Below are 17,365 nucleotides of genomic sequence, written 5' to 3'. Positions count from 1 at the left end.
GCTCATTAAACACCGCCTGGCCCCGCCCACACTGGCGCTGCAAACGCTTTATTGAGCAGGAAAGGGGCGGGGCTCTGCCAGGTCCCGCCCACCGTGGGAGTGGCTTCAATGCCTCACCCATATTTGGTTCTGTTGTGGGCGGAGCCTCCTGAGAACAGTTTTGGGTTTTTAATTAAAAGGGGTGGGCTTCCATAGGCTCCACCCACTCTGGGCGGGGCTTAAGGCACACCGGTTCTGATGGGCCCCACCCATTGGGTGTGGCCGGGTTTGTTAATGAGGTGGGTGTGGTTTATCCGGTGGGCGTGGCCGGTCATGGCTCCGCCTCCTCATCGCTGTCATCGGTCACGGGGGCGTGGAGCTGGGGGAGGGGCGGGGTGAGGGGGGGCTCAGGGACCCCCCCCCCCACAGCCCCAGGTCCTGAGACCCCCCCAAATGTGACCCCAGACCCCCCCAAATGTGACCCTGGGACCCCCAAATGTGACCCTGGGACCCCCAAATGTGACCCCAGACCCCCCCAAATGTGACCCCAGACCCCCAAATGTGACCCTGGGACCCCCAAATGTGACCCCAGACCCCCCCAAATGTGACCCCAGACCCCCAAATGTGACCCCAGACCCCCCAAATGTGACCCCAGACCCCCAAATGTGACCCCAGACCCCCCAAATGTGACCCCAGACCCCCAAATGTGACCCCAGACCCCCAAATGTGACGCCAGCCCCCCCCAAATGTGACCCCAGACCCCCCCAGTGTGACCCCAGACCCCCCAAATGTGATCCCAGACCCCCCCAAATGTGACCCCAGACCCCCCCAAATGTGACCCCAGACCCCAGATGTGACCCCAGACCCCCAGATGTGACACCAGCCCCCCCGATGTTTCTGCAGCCCCCCAGATGTGTTCCCAGCCCCCCCCAGATGTGCCCCAAACCCCCCAGATGTTTCTCCAGCCCCCCCGATGTGTCCCAGCCCCCCCAGCTGTCCCCCAGCCCCCCCAGCTGTGCCCCAGCCCCCCAGATGTGTCCCAGCCCCCCCCAGATGTGCCCCAAACCCCCCCAGATGTGTCTCCAGCCCCCCAAGCTGTGTCTCCAGCCCCCCCAGATGTGTCTCCAGCCCCCCCAGATGTGCCCAAGCCCCCCCAGATGTGTCTCCAGCCCCCCCAGCCCCCCCAGACTCACAGCCCGGGCGAGGGGTCCCCATTGCAGGGCCCGGGCCAGGCCCCGGCCGGGGTCGGGGGCGGTGTCAGCCCCCCAGTCCGTGATGGCCCCGAACGACCCCGTCACCGTCACCCAGCCGGCCTGGGGGGGGGACAGGGGGAAACGGGGCTGAGACCCCCCCAAAGGGGAAAAATGGGGGGGTCTCTGCCCCTCTGAGGGGGTTTTAGGGGGTCTCTCTCTCTCTCTCTCTCTCTCCCCGGCCTCACCTGGGGGTCCCCGGGCTCGCCCAGGGGGGGCTCTCCCGGTGCCCCCCCCCGCAGCACGGCCCCGGTGTAGCCGGGGGGCAGCGGCAGCTCCCGGCCCCCCAAGCGGCGCCCCCGGAACGAGGCCCAGAGCTCTGAGGGGAGCAAAGGGAGGCGGGCTGGGACCCCCACACCGGCCTGGGACCCCCCAAAACCCCCCAAACCCAACGAGGCCCAGAGCTCTGAGGGGAGCAAAGGGAGGCGGGCTGGGACCCCCACACCGGCCTGGGACCCCCACACCGGCCTGGGACCCCCCAAAACCCCCCAAACCCAAGGCGCCCCCATCGCCACAGCCCCCCAGTGACCCGCGGAACCCCTCCCCGAGCTCCCCAAGAGCCTCCGACCCCCAAATCCCTCCCAAACCCAATCCCACCCCCCCCCCCCAAATGCAGCATCTCCCTCAGGATCGCCCCCAAACCCCCCCCTCCCCGTCCCTCACCGCCGCCGGGGCCGGGCCGGACCCGCAGGAAGGCGGCCACGGGGGCGGGCCCGTCGTGCTGGACGCGGCAGGGCAGGAGCTGAGCGAGGAGCGGCTCCGGAGCGGCCCCGGGGGGAACCCGGACCCGCACCGCCATCACTGAGGGAGGGTGGAGGGGAAGGAGGAAGTGACGTCATGAGGCGCCGGAAGCGGCATGGAGGCGTCCATGGAGGGGACGAACATGGCGGCGCCCATGGGGAGACAAGATGGCGGCACCGTACGGAAGTGGCGCAAGGAATGATGGGAGATGTAGTTCGGGGCCGGGCGGGCTTTCTGAGACACCCCCACCCCCCCCCTCAGAGCTCCCGGGACACCCCGAACCCTCTGGGACCCCCCCAGGAACCCAGAGACCCCCACCCGTCCCTCCCCGGTCAGGCGGGACCCCCGGAGCCCCCCGGGACCCCCCTCAGACAGAGCCGGACACGGATTTTGGCTTTCCAAATTCTTGGGGGAGGGGTCACAGAAACCGGGGTGGGGGTGACACGTCACGATATGTCACGATACGGCCCGACATGTCACGATACAGCCTGACATGTCACGACAGACCCTGACATGTCACGACAGACCCCGACACGTCACGACAGACCCCGACACGCCTCCTGGTGCCGCCCCGCTCCAGCCCCTCTCGTCCCGAGCTCCCCCGCCCTGTCGCGACACGGCCCCGCCCCTATCGCGACATCTCAGGCCCCGCCCTCCCCCCGCAGCAGCCGCGCGAGCAGCAGGACCCCCCCCCAGCGCTGCCCCCGCACCCGCCCCTCCCCCCCCGGCCCCCCCCGCGCCAGCACCAACCCCCGGGGGGGGGCGGCGGCCGCCAGCGCCCATCCCCCCCCCGCCCCTCCCCCACCCCCGGGGGGAACCAGCAGGGGGGCGAGGGCGGGGGGAGGGGCGGCCGCGCCCCCCCCCAGCAGCAGGAGGGTCTCGGGGCCCCCCCCCAGCGCCCCCCAAAGCGCCTCGAAGGCGCGGAGGGCCCGGGGGGGGTCCCAGGGGGGGGGGAGGGCGAGGGGGCGCAGCCGGACCCCCAAGGGCAGCTCCAGCGGGGGGAGGGGCGCCAGGAAAGAGCCCCCTCCCCCTTTTTGGGGAGCCCCCCCCGGGGTGAAAACGGCGGCGGCCTCCAGGGAGGGGGGCAGGGCTCGGGGGGGGCGCAGGGTCAGGGTCAGCTCGGCCCCCCCGCGACCCCCCCCCCAGCGCCGCCAGAGCCCCCTCGGCCCAGCCCCCGCCCCCCCCCAGCAGCAGCTGCAGCGCCAGAGCGGGGGGGGGCGCCCCCATAATTTGGGGAGGGGTCCCGGAGGCCGGGGGGGGCGCCCCCATAATTTGGGGAGGGGTCCCGGAGGCGGGGGGGGGCTCCCCCATAATTTGGGGAGGGGTCTCGGAGGCGGGGGGGGGCTCCCCCATAATTTGGGGAGGGGTCCCCTCGGTTGGGGACCCCCCCAAGGGCTCGAGGCGCAGCCGCAGGGGGAGGGGCACGGGCCGCCCCCCCCCCTCCAGCAGCGCCGCCCCCCAACCCTCGGGGTCCTGGGGGGCTCCGGGGGGGGCGGGGAAGGGGGCGGGGGTCGCGGGGAGGCAGCGCAGGCTGCAGGGGGGGGGCCGCGGGCAGCAGGGAGGGGGGAGCGCCCCCCCCGCCGCCCCCCCCGGGCCCGTTTTGGGGAGGGGGGCGAGGGGCGCAGCGCGGGGGGGGCCCCAAAACCGCGGCCAATTTGGGGGGGCCCAGAGCGGCCGCCAGAGCCGAGTGGAGGCGACCCCGGTCCCGCACGTCGGGATCCGCCCCCCACCCAAAATCGGGGGGGTCCCGGGGCGGGGGGGGGGCAGAGCGGGACCCCCCAGAGGGGCAGGAGGGGGGCGGCGGCGCTCAGGACCCCCTGAGCCCCCCCCCAGCCCCCCCCCTCGGCCGCCAGCGCCCGCCGCAGGTACCCCCGGAGCTGGGGGCGCATTTGGGGAGGGGTCCCGGGGGGGGCGGGGGGGTCGCGCAGCACCTTCAGCACCCCCCGGAGCTGGGGGGTGCCCGGGGGGGGCTGGGGGGCCCGCAGGACTTGCGACATCAAAGCCCCCCCGAGGGACCCCCCCAAAACCTTGGCGAGCTCCAGCAGGTGCGGGGGGGCCGCGGGGTGACCCCCCCCCAATAATTTCCCCGCCGCCCCCCCCAGGTCCCCCCCGGGGACCCCCCCGAACCAGCGCCGGTACGAGACCACGGCCCGGCAGAACAGAACGGGGGGACCCCCCCCCAAAAACCCCACCAGCCCCCACAGCCACTCCCGGCCCCCCTGGATTTTGGGGTGGGGGCTCCCCCCCGTCGCCCCCTCCCCCGAAATTCGGGAGCAGAAGGCGGCGGCCGCCTCGAAACGGGGCAGGAACATTTCGGGGGGGTCCCCGCCCCCCCCCGGGAACAGAGCGGCCGCCAAGTGGGGGGGCAGCGCTGGGGGAGGGGCGCGGGTTTTGGGGTCCCCCCCCTCGAGGAGGCAGAGGAGGAAGAAGAGGCGCAGCGGGGGGGGAAGGGCGGGGTGCAGCGCCAGCGAGGCCAAACGGGGCCCCCCCAAACCTGACCCCCCCCGCAGCAGCTCGGACTGAAGCGGAGCCGGGTCCGCGCTGGCCAAAATCGGGGGGGACCCCCCCGGGACCCCCCCAAAAGCCGGGAGCTGCAGCAGCTGAGCCCGGGTGGCCGGAGTGAGGCTCCAGACGGGGGGGGCTCCTGGAGGAGAGGGGGGGGCGTCAGAAATGGGGGGTTCAGGGGGGACCCCGGGGGTTTGGGGGGGCTCGGGGGGGGCGTCAGAAATGGGGGGGTCGGGGGGACCCCGGGGGTTTGGGGGGGCTCGGGGAGGGTCAGAAATGGGGGGGTTCAGGGGGGACCCCGGGGGTTTGGGGGGCTCGGGGGGGGGCAGAAATGGGGGGGTCGGGGGGGACCCCGGGGGTTTGGGGGCCTGGAGGAGAGGGGGGGGCGTCAGAAATGGGGGGGTTCAGGGGGGACCCCGGGGTTTGGGGGGGCTCGGGGGGGGGGGGCTGGGATTTGAGGGAGCCGGAATTTGGGGAGGGGGAGGGCGGGGGGGGGGGGTCCCCGGGATTTGGAGGGGATTGAAATGGGGGGGGGGGTCTCGAGGGTTTGGAGGGGGGGGAATCCCGGGGGTCCCTGGGATTTGGGGGTCCAGGGGGGGGTCAGGGATTTCGGGGGGTCCCTGGGATTTGGGGGTCCAGGGGGGAGGTCTGGGATTTGGGGAGGGGTCCCTGGGATTTGGGGAGGGGTCCCTGGGATTTGTGGGGGGTCCCTGGGATTTGGGGAGGGGTCCCTGGGATTTGGGACTCACCGGGATCCGGCCCGGCCTCTTCCCAGGGATCCACTGGATCTGGGGGGGGGAAAGGGATCAGGGGGTCGGGGGAGGGGCTCGGGGATTCCCCAAACCCCCCCGGGGATCCCCCAGCCCAACCAGGATGCTCCCAGTACCAAACTGGGATTTCCTGGGATCCTTCCCAGTCCCACTGCGGGGTTCCCGCGATCCCTCCCGGCAGCACCGTTGGGATGGTCCCAGTGCGGTGCTGGGACTTACTGGGACACTCCCCGTCCTTACTGGGACACACTGGGACCCTCCCGGTCCTTACTGGGACCCTCCCCGTCCTTACTGGGACATTCCCAGTCCTTACTGGGACCCTCCCAGGCCTTACTGGGATGCTCCCAGTCCTTACTGGGACACACTGGGACGCTCCCAGTCCTTACTGGGGACGCTCCCAGCCCTTACTGGGACATTCCCAGTCCTTACTGGGACGCTCCCGGTCCTTACTGGGACACACTGGGACCCTCCCGGTCCTTACTGGGACGCTCCCGGTCCTTACTGGGACCCACCGGGACCCTCCCGGTCCTTACCGGGACCCTCCCGGTCCTTACTGGGACACACTGGGACGCTCCCGGTCCTTACTGGGACACACTGGGACATTCCCGGTCCTTACTGGGACGCTCCCAGCCCTTACTGGGACATTCCCGGTCCTTACTGGGACACACTGGGACGCTCCCGGTCCTTACTGGGACGCTCCCAGCCCTTACTGGGACATTCCCAGTCCTTACTGGGACACACTGGGACATTCCCAGTCCTTACTGGGACACACTGGGACGCTCCCGGTCCTTACTGGGACATTCCCAGTCCTTACTGGGACGCTCCCGGTCCTTACCGGTCTCCTCCGCCAGCAGCAGCACCAGCGGCTGCAGCCCGGGGGTCTCCCGGAGGCGGCTCCGGAGGGTCCCGAGGCTCCCGGGGGCGGTCCCGGGGGTCCCGATGGGTCTGGGGGGGTTCCCGGGGGTCCCGGGGGGGTTCCCGGGGGTCCCGGGGGGGGTCCCGGGGTGGTTCCCGGGGGTCCCGGGGGGGGTCCCGATGGGTCTGGGGGTGTTCCCGGGGGGGTTCCCGGGGGTCCCGATGGGTCTGGGGGTGTTCCCGGGGGTCCCGATGGGTCTGGGGGAGCTCCCGGGGGGGTTCCCGGGGGTCCCGATGGGTCTGGGGGGGTTCCCGGGGGTGTTCCCGGGGGTCCCGATGGGTCTGGGGGGGTTCCCGGGGGTCCCGATGGGTCTGGGGGGGTTCCCGGTGCGGTTCCCGGGGGTCCCGATGGGTCTGGGGGGGTTCCCGGGGGTCCCGATGGGTCTGGGGGGGCTCCCGGGGGTCCCGATGGGTCTGGGGGGGTTCCCGGGGGTCCCGAGCCGCCGCAGCTCCCGCAGACACTCCGCGGCCGCCGCCGGGGCCCCCCCCGCGCCCCCCCGGGCGCAGCAGCAGCGCCGCCAGCGCCGCGACCCCCGCCCGGTCCCCGGTGGCCACCAGCACCGTCAGCGTGGCGAGCAGCAGCAGCGCCCGGGGGGGCGCGGGGGGCGCGGGGGGCTCGGCCAGCAGCTCCAGCAGAGCCCCCCCGGGACCCGGGGACCCCTCCCCACCCGGGGACCCCTCCCCACCCCGGGACCCCTCCCCACACAGAGCCCCGGGGGTCTCCAGCAGCAGCAGCAGCAGCTCCGTCTGCAAATGGGGGAGGGGGGGAAAGGAGGGGAGACCCCCCCGGATCGAGACTGGGGGGGCGGAGCAGCCCCGCAAAGACCCCAAACAACCCCCCAAAAACCCCAAATCATCCTCAAAGAGCCCAAATCAATCCCCAAAAGACCCCAAATCAACCCAGAATTCCCAAATCATCCCTCAGAGGCACCAATCAGCCTCAAAGAGCCCAAATCACCCCAGAGACCCCAAATCAACCCAAAAGACCCCAAATCAAGCCCAAAAGACCCCAAATCATCCTCAAAGAGCCCAATCAACCCCCAGAGACACCAATCATCTCAAAGACCCCAAACATCCTCAAAGACCCCAATCATCCTCAAAGACCCCCCAATCAACCCCAAAACACCTCAAATCACCCCCAGAGACCCCAAATCAACCCAAAAGACCCCAAATCACCCCCAGAGACACCAATCACCCAGAATACCCAAATCAACCCTCAGAGACCCAAATCACCCAGAATAACCCAATCACCCTCAAAGACCCCCAATTCCTCTCACGGGACCCCCAATCAACCCCAGAGACCCCAGATTACCCCGGTGACCCCAAATTCTCCCCAAGTGACCCCAAATTCCCTTCAGGTGACCCCACCCCCCCCGGGTGACCCCAAATTCCCCTCAGGTGACCCCAAATTCCACCAGATGACCCCAAATTCCCCTCAGATGACCCCAAACCCCCCCCGATGACCCCAAACCCCTCCAGGTGACCCCAACCCCCCCCGGGTGACCCCAAATTCCCCTCAGGTGACCTCAACCCCCTCAGGTGACCCCAAATTCTCCCCAGTGACCCCCAAATTCCCCCCGGGTGACCCCAAACCCCCCCGGGTGACCCCAATTCCCCTCAGGTGACCCCAAATTCCACCAGATGACCCCAAATTCCCCTCAAGTGACCCCAAACCCCCCCGGGTGACCCCAAATTCCCCTCAAGTGACCCCAAACCCCCCGGTGACCCCAATTCCCCTCAGGTGACCCCAAACCCCTCCCAGGTGACCCCAAACCCCTCCAGGTGACCCCAAACCCCTCCCAAATGACCCCACCCCCGCCGGGTCACCCCAAATTCCCTTCAGGTGACCCCAAACCCCCCCAGGTGACCCCAAACCCCCCCGGGTGACCCCAAATTCCCCTCAGGTGACCCCAAACCCCCCCGGTGACCCAAATCCCCTCAAGTGACCCCAAACCCCCCGGGTGACCCCAAATTCCCCCCAAGTGACCCCAAATTCACCCAGGTGACCCCAAACCCCCCCGGGTGACCCCAAATTCCCCCGGGTGACCCCAAACCCCCCGGGTGACCCCCAACCCCCCCCAAGTGACCCCAAACCCCCCCGGGTCACCCCAAATTCCCCTCAGGTGACCTCAACCCCCCCCGGGTGACCCCAAATTCCCCTCAGGCCCCCCCGGCCCCGCCCCTCGCGCCCGTCGCGCACCTGATGACGTAACGGGGGGCGGGGCCGGCGCAGCGCGGGGGGCGCGGGGGGCGCGAGCGCGGCCGCGAGCCGGGCCCAGGGACCCCCCCCCGCCATGGCCGCGGGGGCTGCCGGGAGCTCCGTGACGTCACCGCCCGGCCCCCTTCCTCCTCTCCGTGACGTCACGCTCCCGCTACGGCCGCGGGAAACGGCGGCGGGGTCGTGACGTCACGCCGCTCCCCGCCGTGGTTGATGATGTCACAGCCAGGGATGAGTGACGTCAGACGTCACTTGGGGTGACGTCATGGGGCGCGGGGTTATCCACAGGCGCCTTGGGGGGGTTCCTGTGGACCCCCAGAGCCCCTCCAGGACCCCGACCCCCCCCAGTGTCACCTCCGTGTCCCCCTCCGTGTCCCCCCCCAGTGTCCCTCCATGTCCCCCCCCTCCCGTGTCCCCTCCATGTTCCCCTCCCTGTGTCCCCCGTGTCCCCATCCGTGTCCCCTCCGTGTCCCCCCCCCGTGTCCCCCCCAATGTCCCTCCCGTGTCCCCCCCATGTCCCCCCCCTCCCGTGTCCCCCCCGTGTCCCCTCCATGTCCCCCCCCAATGTCCCTCCCGTGTCCCCCCCAATGTCCCCCCCATGTCCCCCCCCGTGTCCCTCCCGTGTCCCCTCCATGTCCCCTCCGTGTCCCCCCCCGTGTCCCCCCCGTGTCGCACCCAATGTCCCTCCGTGTCCCTCCCGTGTCCCCCCCTCATGTCCCCTCCATGTCCCTCCGTGTCCCCCCCGGGTCGCGCTCCCGGTCCCGCCCCCCCCCCCCCCCCAGGGGCACCGGGACCCGCCCGGACCTCACGGACCCCGACCGGGGGGGACACCGGTGTGAGGGTGACACCCCCTGAGACCCCCGGGTGACAGCGGTGTGAGGGTGACACCCCCGGGGACACCGGTGTGAGTGTGACACCCCCGAGCACCCCCCGGGTGACACCGGTGTGAGGGTGACACCCCCTGAGACCCCCCGGGGACACCGGTGTGAGGGTGACACCCCCGGGGACACCGGTGTGAGGGTGACACCCCCGGTGACCCCGCCTGAGCCCCCCAAGGTGTGCAGGTGACCCCCCCGGTGTCCCCGGTGTCCCCCTGGCAGCCCCGTGTCGGGGTCTCCGCCATCCCCGTGTCCCCCCCATGTCCCGAACGCCCCCGTGTCACCCCAAATTCTGCATGTCCCCATCCCGGTGTCCCCATCCCCGTGTCCCCATCCCGGTGTCCCCATCCCGGTGTCCCCCGTGCCCCCCCGGTGCTGTCCCCGCGGTGTCCCCGTGTCCCCATCCCGGTGTCCCCGATGTCCCCCGTGTCCCCATCCCCGTGTCCCCGATGTCCCCGGTGTCCCCCGTGTCCCCCCGTGCTGTCCCCGCGGTGTCCCCGTGTCCCCATCCCGGTGTCCCCGATGTCCCCGTGTCCCCATCCCCGGTGTCCCCAGTGTCCCCGGTGTCCCCCGATGTCCCCCCGGTGCTGTCCCCGCGGTGTCCCCGTGTCCCCATCCCGGTGTCCCCGATGTCCCCGGTGTCCCCCGATGTCCCCGGTGTCCCCCCGTGCCCCCCCCGGTGCTGTCCCGCGCTGTCCCCGTGTCCCCATCCCGGTGTCCCCGATGTCCCCAGTGTCCCCGGTGTCCCCCGTGTCCCCCCCGTGCTGTCCCCGCGGTGTCCCCGGCCGGGGCGGGGGCTCCCCGTTATTTCCCAAGCGGCGCCCGCCCGACCGGCTCCGGCTGCGGCGCGGCCCGGCCCGACCGGCGGAACCGGTCCCGGGGACACCGCGGGGCGGGACGGGGGACGCGCAGCGGGGCGGCACCGCCGGGACCGGCACGGCACGGCCGCACCGGCACCGGGACAGAGCTGGGACAGCGCCGGGACCGCACCGGGACCGGGACAGCACCGGGACAGCACCGGGACCGGGACAGGGCCGGGACAGAGCCGGGACCGGGACAGAGCCGGGACCGCACCGGGACAGGGACAGAGCCGGGACAGCGCCGGGACCGGGACAGGACTGGGACAGCACCGGGACCGGGACAGAGCCGGGACCGCACCGGGACCGGGACAGAGCCAGGACAGAGCCTGGACAGCACCGGACCGGGACAGAGCCAGGACAGAGCCTGGACAGCACCGGGACCGGGACAGCACCGGGACAGCACCGGGACTGGGACAGAGCCGGGACAGCACCGGGACAGAGCCGGGACCGGGACAGCACCGGGACAGCACTGCCGGGACCGGGATAGGACTGGGACCAGGACAGAGCCGGGACCGGGACAGCACCGGGACTGGGACAGAGCCGGGACCAGGACAGAGCCGGGACCGCACTGCCGGGACCGGGACAGCACCGGGGGATAACAGAGCCAGGACCGGGATAACAGAACCGGGACCGGGACATTTGGGATTGCGCAGCCGGGACCGAGATAACAGAACCGGGACCGGCACCAGCACAGCACAACCGGGACAGCGCTGGGACAGAACCGGGACAGAACCAGCAAAGCACAACCGGGACAGAACCGGGACAGAACCGGGACAGAACCGGGACAGAACCGGGACAGCACCGGGACAGAACTGGAACAGAACCGGTGGCAGCCGGGGCTCGGGCCGGGCCGGCGCTCGGGGATGGATTGAGGGACCGGATCCGGCACCGGAATCGCTCCAATCCCCGGGATCTGAGCCCGAATCTGGGATCCTCCGGAGCGCTGGGATCCATCGGGATCGGGAATCCAGAGCTGGGATTCACCGGGGATTTGGGATCCGGCGCCAAACCCGAGCTGGGATCTGGGATCGGGCGCTGAAATCACCCAAACACTCGGGATCTGGCATCAAAATCAACCGAGGATCTGGGATTTGGTGTGGATATTGCCTCGGGATCCAGGATCAAAACTGAGTCAGGATTTGGGATCCAGCACCAGAACTGACCCAGGATCTGGGATCCAGCACCAGAACTGCCCCAGGATCTCGGATCAAAACCGACCCAGGATCTGGAATCCAGCACCAAAACTGAGCCAGGATCTGGGATCAAAACTGACCCAGGATTTGGGATCCAGCACCACAACTGCCCCAGGATCTGGGATCAAAACTGACCCAGGATTTGGGATCCAGCACCACAACTGCCCCAGGATCTGGGATCAAAACTGACCCAGGATTTGGGATCCAGCACCAGAACTGACCCAGGATTTGGGATCCAGCACCAGAACTGACCCAGGATTTGGGATCCAGCACCAGAACTGCCCCAGGATTTGGGATCCAGCACCAGAACTGCCCCAGGATCTGGGATCGGCTGTGGGAATTGACCAAACTCTCCGGATCCGGGATCAAACTCAGCCCGCGGATCCGGGAATCCAGCGCTGAGATCCGAGCTCCAGCCCCGCCGGGAGCCGGGAATCGGCACCGAACCCCGCCGGGGGTGGGAGCGGGGATCCCGCGGGGGATCCATCGGGATCCATCGGGATCCATCGGGTCGGGATCCGGGGGGATCCGGCGGGATCCGGCCATGCCGCGCGCGTTCCTGGTGAAGAAGCCGGTGGTGGCCACGGCCAAGCGCAACTGGAGCGAGCTCCCGGACGAGCAGCGGGCGGAGATCTACGTGCCCAGTACGGGGGGACGGGATTTGGGGGTGCCCGGGGGTTTTGGGGGGCCCGGGATCCATTGGGAGCCGGGATTTGAGGGGGTTCAGGGATCTGGGGCGGTCCAGAGGGATCCTGGAATTTGGGGGGACTCAGGGGTCCCTTGGGATTCAGCTGCTGGGGGGGACCCAGAGCTCTGGGGGGGTCTCGGGGATTTGGGGGTTCGGGGGGAGACGGAAATTTTTGGGGGCACCACGAGGTTTGGGGGTCTCAGGAATTTGGGGGTTCGGGGTTTTGGAGGGACCCAGGAGCGCGGGAGGACACTGGAATTTGGGGGATCCTGGAATTCCGGGATTTTGGAGTGATCCCGGGTTTTGGGGTGACCTCCCCCCCTCCAGGGGTGTCCCCTTAATGACAGAGTTGGGGTTCAGCCCCAAAATCCACCCAGACACTGGGGATGGGGGTTTGGGAGGATTTTTGGGGTTCAGGGACACCCAGGAGGGTTTGGGAGGATTTTTGGGGTTCAGGGACACTCAGGAGGGGTTTGGGGAGGATTTTTGGGTGCAGGGACACCCAGAAGGGTTTGGGGAGGATTTTTGGGGTGTTTGGACACTCAGGAGGGTTTGGGGAGGATTTTTGGGGTGCTCAGACACTCAGGAGGGTTTGGGGAGGATTTTTGGGGTTCAGGGACACTCAGGAGGGTTTGGGGAGGATTTTTGGGGTTCAGGGACACTCAGGAGGGTTTGGGGAGGATTTTTGGGGTGCAGGGACACTCAGGAGGGTTTGGGGAGGATTTTTGGGGTGCAGGGACACTCAGGAAGGTTTGGGGATGATTTTTGGGGTGCTCGGACACTCAGGAGGGTTTGAAGAGCATTTTTGGGGTTCAGGGACACTCAGAAGGGTTTGGGGAGGATTTTTGGGGTGCCGGGATGCCTTTGGGGGGTGTTTTGGGGGGGATTTTGGGGGGGATTTTGTGTCACCCGCCTGTGTCCCTTGGTGGGGGAGGGGATTTTGGGTGTCGCCCGTGTCCCCCCGGGGGGGGTGGGGAGGGCGGGGGGGTGGCGTACCCCACCCCCGGGGCCCACGCGGGCGACACCCGCCGGAAACCCCTAATTTGGGGTGTAATTTGGGCTGTAATTTGGGGTGTCGCGGCCGGAGCCGTCCGACCGGTCGGGGGAACCCCAAAGGGTGGGGGAGGGGAGCGGGGGGAGGGGCCCCCCCAAATCCTCCTCCTGCCATGGGGGGGTCACATTTGGGGGTCCCCGCTGTGGGGTCGGATTTGGGGGTCACATTTGGGGGTGTCCCCGCTGTGGGGTCCGATTTGGGGGGTCACATTTGGGGGTCCCCATTGGGCGGGATGGTTTTGGGGGGGGGGGTGTGATCCCGTTTTGGGGGATGGGATTTGGGGGTTGCAGGAGCCCCCCCTGAGCCCGTGCCCCCCTCCCCCTCCCCCCCCCAGTCTGTTTGGGGGGCTGCCCCCTGCGCAGGGACCCCGAGCCGGCCGTGGGGGAGGCCCCCGCGTCCCCCGTGTCCCCCCTGGACATGACCCTGCCCCCCCGAGCCCCCCCCGGCCCCTTCCTGCACCCCAAGGGAAAGGTAAGGGGGGCACACCCCAAAATTTGGGGGGGCCCTGGAGGGATGGGGGAGGGGAGAAAAGTGAGTTGGGGGTGCTCAAATGGGGGGAGGGGCTTTGAAAGTGGGGGTCCCCACGGTGGGAGGCGTCTCCAGAATTGAGGGGGTCTGAATTTGGGCAGGGGGGGGGTCACAAAATTGGGGGTCCTTTGGACTGGGGGGGGTCCTGCTGGGGGGGGGGGGTCTCCAAAACTGGGGGTCCCCAATGTGGGGGTGGGGGCTCCAAAAGCCAGGGGGGGTCACCAAGGTGGGCTGGGGGTCCCCAAAACCAGCGGTCCCCAATGGGGGGGCTCTCCCCAAGGCTGGGGGGGTCCCCAAAATCGGGGGATCCCCAGAACTAGAGTTCCCACGGGGGGGGGTCCCAAAGGGGGGGTCCCAAGGTGGGGGGGTCCCAAGGGGGGGGGTCCCAAGGGGGGTCCCAAAGGGGGGTCCCAAGGGGGGGTCCCACGGGAGGGGGTCCCAAGGTGGGGTCCCCACCCCTCGGGGCCCCCATTTAACCCCTTCCTCCCCTCGCTGGCAGGTCCCGTCCGGCCCTTTGGGCGCTCCCCTCCCCGCGGGGCTGCCCCTGGCCGGGGGGGTCCCCGGGGGGGAGTCCCGGGTGACCGGGGGGGGTCCCGGGGGGCTCCCGAGCTCTTCTCCTGCCCCGTGTGCCAGAAGAGCTTCGGCTTCCAGCGGATGCTGAACCGGCACCTCAAGTGCCACAGCGAGGTGAAGCGGCACCGCTGCCCCTACTGCGGGAAGGGCTTCAACGACACCTTCGACCTCAAGCGCCACGTCCGCACCCACACCGGTGGAACGGGAACGGGGAACGGGGATGGGAACGGGGATGGGAACGGGGATGGGGATGGGGATGGGAACGGGGATGGGAACGGGAACGGGAACGGGGTGGGAAGAGGTTCCACAACACCTTCGACCTCAAGCGCCACGTCCGCACCCACACCGGTGGGAACGGGAACGGGACAGGAACGGGGATGGGAACGGGAACGGGGATGGGAACGGGGATGGGAACGGGGATGGGAACGGGATCGGGGTGGGATTGGGGTGGGAAGAGGTTCCACAACACCTTCAGCCTCAAGCGCCACGTCCGCACCCACACCGGTGGGAACGGGAACGGGAACGGGAACGGGGATGGGAACGGGGATGGGAACGGGATCGGGGATGGGAACGGGAACGGGATCGGGGATGGGAATGGGAACGGGATCGGGAATGGGAATGGGAATGGGAACAGGGATGGGAACGGGGACAGGAACGGGAATGGGAACGGGGACAGGAAGGGGAACGGGGATGGGATTGGGGATGGGATCGGGATCAGGATCAGGATCAGGGTGGGATCGGGAACCTTCCCCAACCTCCCCTCACCCCGTCTGTGTGTCCCCCTGTCCAGGTGTCTGTCCCTACAAGTGCTCGCTGTGTGACACTGCCCTGTTCCCCTGTCTGTCTGTCCCTGTGTCCAGGTGTCCGTCCCTACAAGTGCTCGCTGTGTGACACTGTCCTGTCTGTCTGTCTGTCCCTGTGTCCAGGTGTCCGTCCCTACAAGTGTTCCCTGTGTGACACTGCCCTGTCTGTCTGTCTGTCTGTCCAGGTGTCCGTCCCTACAAGTGTTCCCTGTGTGACACTGTCCTGTCTGTCTGTCCCCCTGTCCAGGTGTCCGTCCCTACAAGTGTTCCCTGTGTGACACTGCCCTGTCTGTCTGTCTGTCTGTCCAGGTGTCCGTCCGTACAAGTGTTCCCTGTGTGACACTGTCCTGTCTGTCCATCTGTCTGTCCAGGTGTCCGTCCGTACAAGTGCTCCCTGTGTGACAATGTCTGTCTGTCCGTCTGTCTGTCCAGGTGTCCGTCCCTACAAGTGTTCCCTGTGTGACACTGTCCTGTCTGTCTGTCTGTCTGTCTGTCCAGGTGTCCGTCCCTACAAGTGCTCCCTGTGTGACACTGTCCTGTCTGTCTGTCTGTCTGTCCAGGTGTCCGTCCCTACAAGTGTTCCCTGTGTGACACTGCCCTGTCTGTCTGTCTGTCTGTCCAGGTGTCCGTCCCTACAAGTGTTCCCTGTGTGACACTGTCCTGTCTGTCTGTCTGTCTGTCTGTCCAGGTGTCCGTCCGTACAAGTGTTCCCTGTGTGACACTGTCCTGTCTGTCTGTCTGTCTGTCCAGGTGTCCGTCCCTACAAGTGCTCGCTGTGTGACAATGTCTGTCCGTCTGTCTGTCCAGGTGTCCGTCCCTACAAGTGTTCCCTGTGTGACACTGCCCTGTCTGTCTGTCTGTCCAGGTGTCCGTCCCTACAAGTGCTCCCTGTGTGACACTGCCCTGTCTGTCTGTCTGTCCCCGTGTCCAGGTGTCCGTCCGTACAAGTGTTCCCTGTGTGACGTCTGTCCGTCTGTCTGTCCAGGTGTCCGTCCCTACAAGTGCTCCCTGTGTGACACTGCCCTGTCTGTCCGTCTGTCTGTCCAGGTGTCCGTCCCTACAAGTGCTCCCTGTGTGACACTGCCCTGTCTGTCTGTCTGTCTGTCCAGGTGTCCGTCCCTACAAGTGCTCCCTGTGTGACACTGCCCTGTCTGTCTGTCTGTCCAGGTGTCCGTCCCTACAAGTGCTCCCTGTGTGACAAGGCCTTCACGCAGCGCTGCTCGCTGGAGTCTCACCTGCGCAAGATCCACGGCGTGGCGCAGCGCTACGGCTACAAGGAGCGGCGCGCCAAGCTCTACGTGTGCGAGGAGTGCGGCGGCACCGCCGACAGCCAGGACGCTCACCTGGCTCACCTGCGCCAGCGCCACCCCCACAGCCCCCTCCTGGCCAAGCTGGCCCGAAAGGCCGCGGCCACGCCCGCCCCGCGCCCGGCCCCGCCCCGCGCCGCCCCGCCCCCGTAGGGGACACGCCCGATCCGGGAGGGACACGCCCGGCGGAGGGAGGAGGGGAATTGGGGAGGGGACACGCCCGGCGGAGGGAGGAGGGGAATTGGGGAGGGGACACGCCCAGTGAGGGGAGGGACACGCCCAGTTAGGGGCAGGGACACGCCCAGTGAGGGGAGGGACACGCCCAGTGAGGGCAGGGACACGCCCAGTGAGGGGAGGGACACGCCCAGTGAGGGCAGGGACACGCCCAGTGAGGGGAGGGACACGCCCAGTGAGGGGAGGGACACGCCCAGTGAGGGCAGGGACACGCCCAGTGAGGGGAGGGACACACCCAGTGAGGGCGGGGACACACCCAGTGAGGGGAGGGACACACCCAGTTAGGGGAGGGACACGCCCAGTGAGGGGAGGGACACGCCCAGTTGGGGGGACACGCCCATTTGGGGGGACACGCCCAGTGAGGGAGGGACATGTCCAGTGAGGGCGGGGACACGCCCAGTTAGGGGACACGCCCATGGGGGACACACCCATTTGGGGGACACGCCCATGGGGGGACACACCCATTTGGGAAGGGACACACCCAGTTTGGATCAGGGAAATGATGAGGCCACGCCCATCGCGTTAGGCACGCCCCTTTTGGGGTCAGGCGGGACATTTGGGGTCAAAGCCACGCCCATTTGGAGGGGCCACGCCCACTTTGGGGCCTGGGAGGGGCCCCCAGGAATTAAAGCCCCTCTGTGATCACTGACCACGCCCTCGTGGTGGAGGCCACGCCCCCTTCGAGCTCAGGCCACGCCCCCTCCATAAAAAGCCCCCGGAGGCGGCGCTGGCCACACCTTGGGGGTCACCTGGGGTCACGTGGGGGTCACCATGGGGGTCAGGTGGGGTCACGTGGGGGTCACGTGGGGGTCACGTGGGGGTCGCCGCAGCCCCTCCCCCACACCAGGTGTCGTTAGTCCAGTTTTTAT

At 68.8% G+C, this 17,365-nt stretch overlaps 3 protein-coding genes across 3 annotated transcripts; 1 reads left to right on the top strand and 2 right to left on the bottom strand.

Annotated features, from left to right (window-relative positions):
• Nucleotides 1–20: 20 nt before the first annotated feature.
• Nucleotides 21–2,060, bottom strand: LOC131591111 (ribonuclease H2 subunit C-like). Its single transcript, XM_058861592.1, has 4 exons — nucleotides 1,893–2,060; nucleotides 1,418–1,548; nucleotides 1,173–1,292; nucleotides 21–358 (listed from the first exon to the last, which is right to left on the bottom strand). Exons 1-4 carry the CDS (start codon nucleotides 2,026–2,028, stop codon nucleotides 311–313), a joined length of 435 nt encoding a protein of 144 aa, XP_058717575.1. The 5' UTR covers nucleotides 2,029–2,060; the 3' UTR covers nucleotides 21–310.
• Nucleotides 2,061–2,611: 551 nt separating this feature from the next.
• Nucleotides 2,612–8,456, bottom strand: LOC131591041 (methyl-CpG-binding domain protein 6-like). Its single transcript, XM_058861471.1, has 5 exons — nucleotides 8,341–8,456; nucleotides 6,081–6,190; nucleotides 5,225–5,263; nucleotides 3,805–4,614; nucleotides 2,612–3,060 (listed from the first exon to the last, which is right to left on the bottom strand). Exons 1-5 carry the CDS (start codon nucleotides 8,454–8,456, stop codon nucleotides 2,612–2,614), a joined length of 1,524 nt encoding a protein of 507 aa, XP_058717454.1.
• A 2,973-nt stretch (nucleotides 8,457–11,429) lies between these two features.
• OVOL1 (ovo like transcriptional repressor 1) lies at nucleotides 11,430–16,419 on the top strand. The gene is made up of 5 exons (XM_058861470.1): nucleotides 11,430–11,953; nucleotides 13,386–13,522; nucleotides 13,926–13,938; nucleotides 14,079–14,348; nucleotides 16,123–16,419. The coding sequence occupies exons 1-5, from the start codon at nucleotides 11,854–11,856 to the stop codon at nucleotides 16,413–16,415; spliced, it is 813 nt and encodes a 270-aa protein (XP_058717453.1). The 5' UTR covers nucleotides 11,430–11,853; the 3' UTR covers nucleotides 16,416–16,419.
• The last annotated feature ends 946 nt before the right edge of the window (nucleotides 16,420–17,365 follow it).

This window comes from Poecile atricapillus, chromosome 37 (assembly GCF_030490865.1).
Source record: "Poecile atricapillus isolate bPoeAtr1 chromosome 37, bPoeAtr1.hap1, whole genome shotgun sequence".
In the NCBI taxonomy this organism is placed as follows: Eukaryota; Metazoa; Chordata; class Aves; order Passeriformes; family Paridae; genus Poecile; species Poecile atricapillus.
Note: the sequence above shows the minus strand (reverse complement) of the source record. Positions and strands in the feature narration are given on the sequence as shown.

Bases quoted from the DNA above. Each gene is read 5' to 3' on its own strand.
- OVOL1 (XM_058861470.1), top strand. From the start codon at position 11,854: ATGCCGCGCGCGTTCCTGGTGAAGAAGCCGGTGGTGGCCACGGCCAAG. The intron at 11,954-13,385 runs GTACGGGGGGAC...TCCCCCCCCCAG, and splicing joins GGCGGAGATCTACGTGCCCA to TCTGTTTGGGGGGCTGCCCC. The intron at 14,349-16,122 runs GTGGAACGGGAA...CTGTCTGTCCAG, and splicing joins CCACGTCCGCACCCACACCG to GTGTCCGTCCCTACAAGTGC.
- LOC131591041 (XM_058861471.1), bottom strand. From the start codon at position 8,456: ATGGCGGGGGGGGGTCCCTGGGCCCGGCTCGCGGCCGCGCTCGCGCCC. The intron at 6,191-8,340 runs GCGGGGCCGGGG...GAACCCCCCCAG, and splicing joins GTGCGCGACGGGCGCGAGGG to ACCCATCGGGACCCCCGGGA. The intron at 4,615-5,224 runs GTGAGTCCCAAA...CCTCTCCTCCAG, and splicing joins AGAGGCCGGGCCGGATCCCG to GAGCCCCCCCCGTCTGGAGC.
- LOC131591111 (XM_058861592.1), bottom strand. From the start codon at position 2,028: ATGGCGGTGCGGGTCCGGGTTCCCCCCGGGGCCGCTCCGGAGCCGCTC. The intron at 1,293-1,417 runs GTGAGGCCGGGG...TCCCCCCCCCAG, and splicing joins GCGAGCCCGGGGACCCCCAG to GCCGGCTGGGTGACGGTGAC. The intron at 359-1,172 runs GTGAGTCTGGGG...CCCCTCCCCCAG, and splicing joins GGGGACCCCTCGCCCGGGCT to CTCCACGCCCCCGTGACCGA.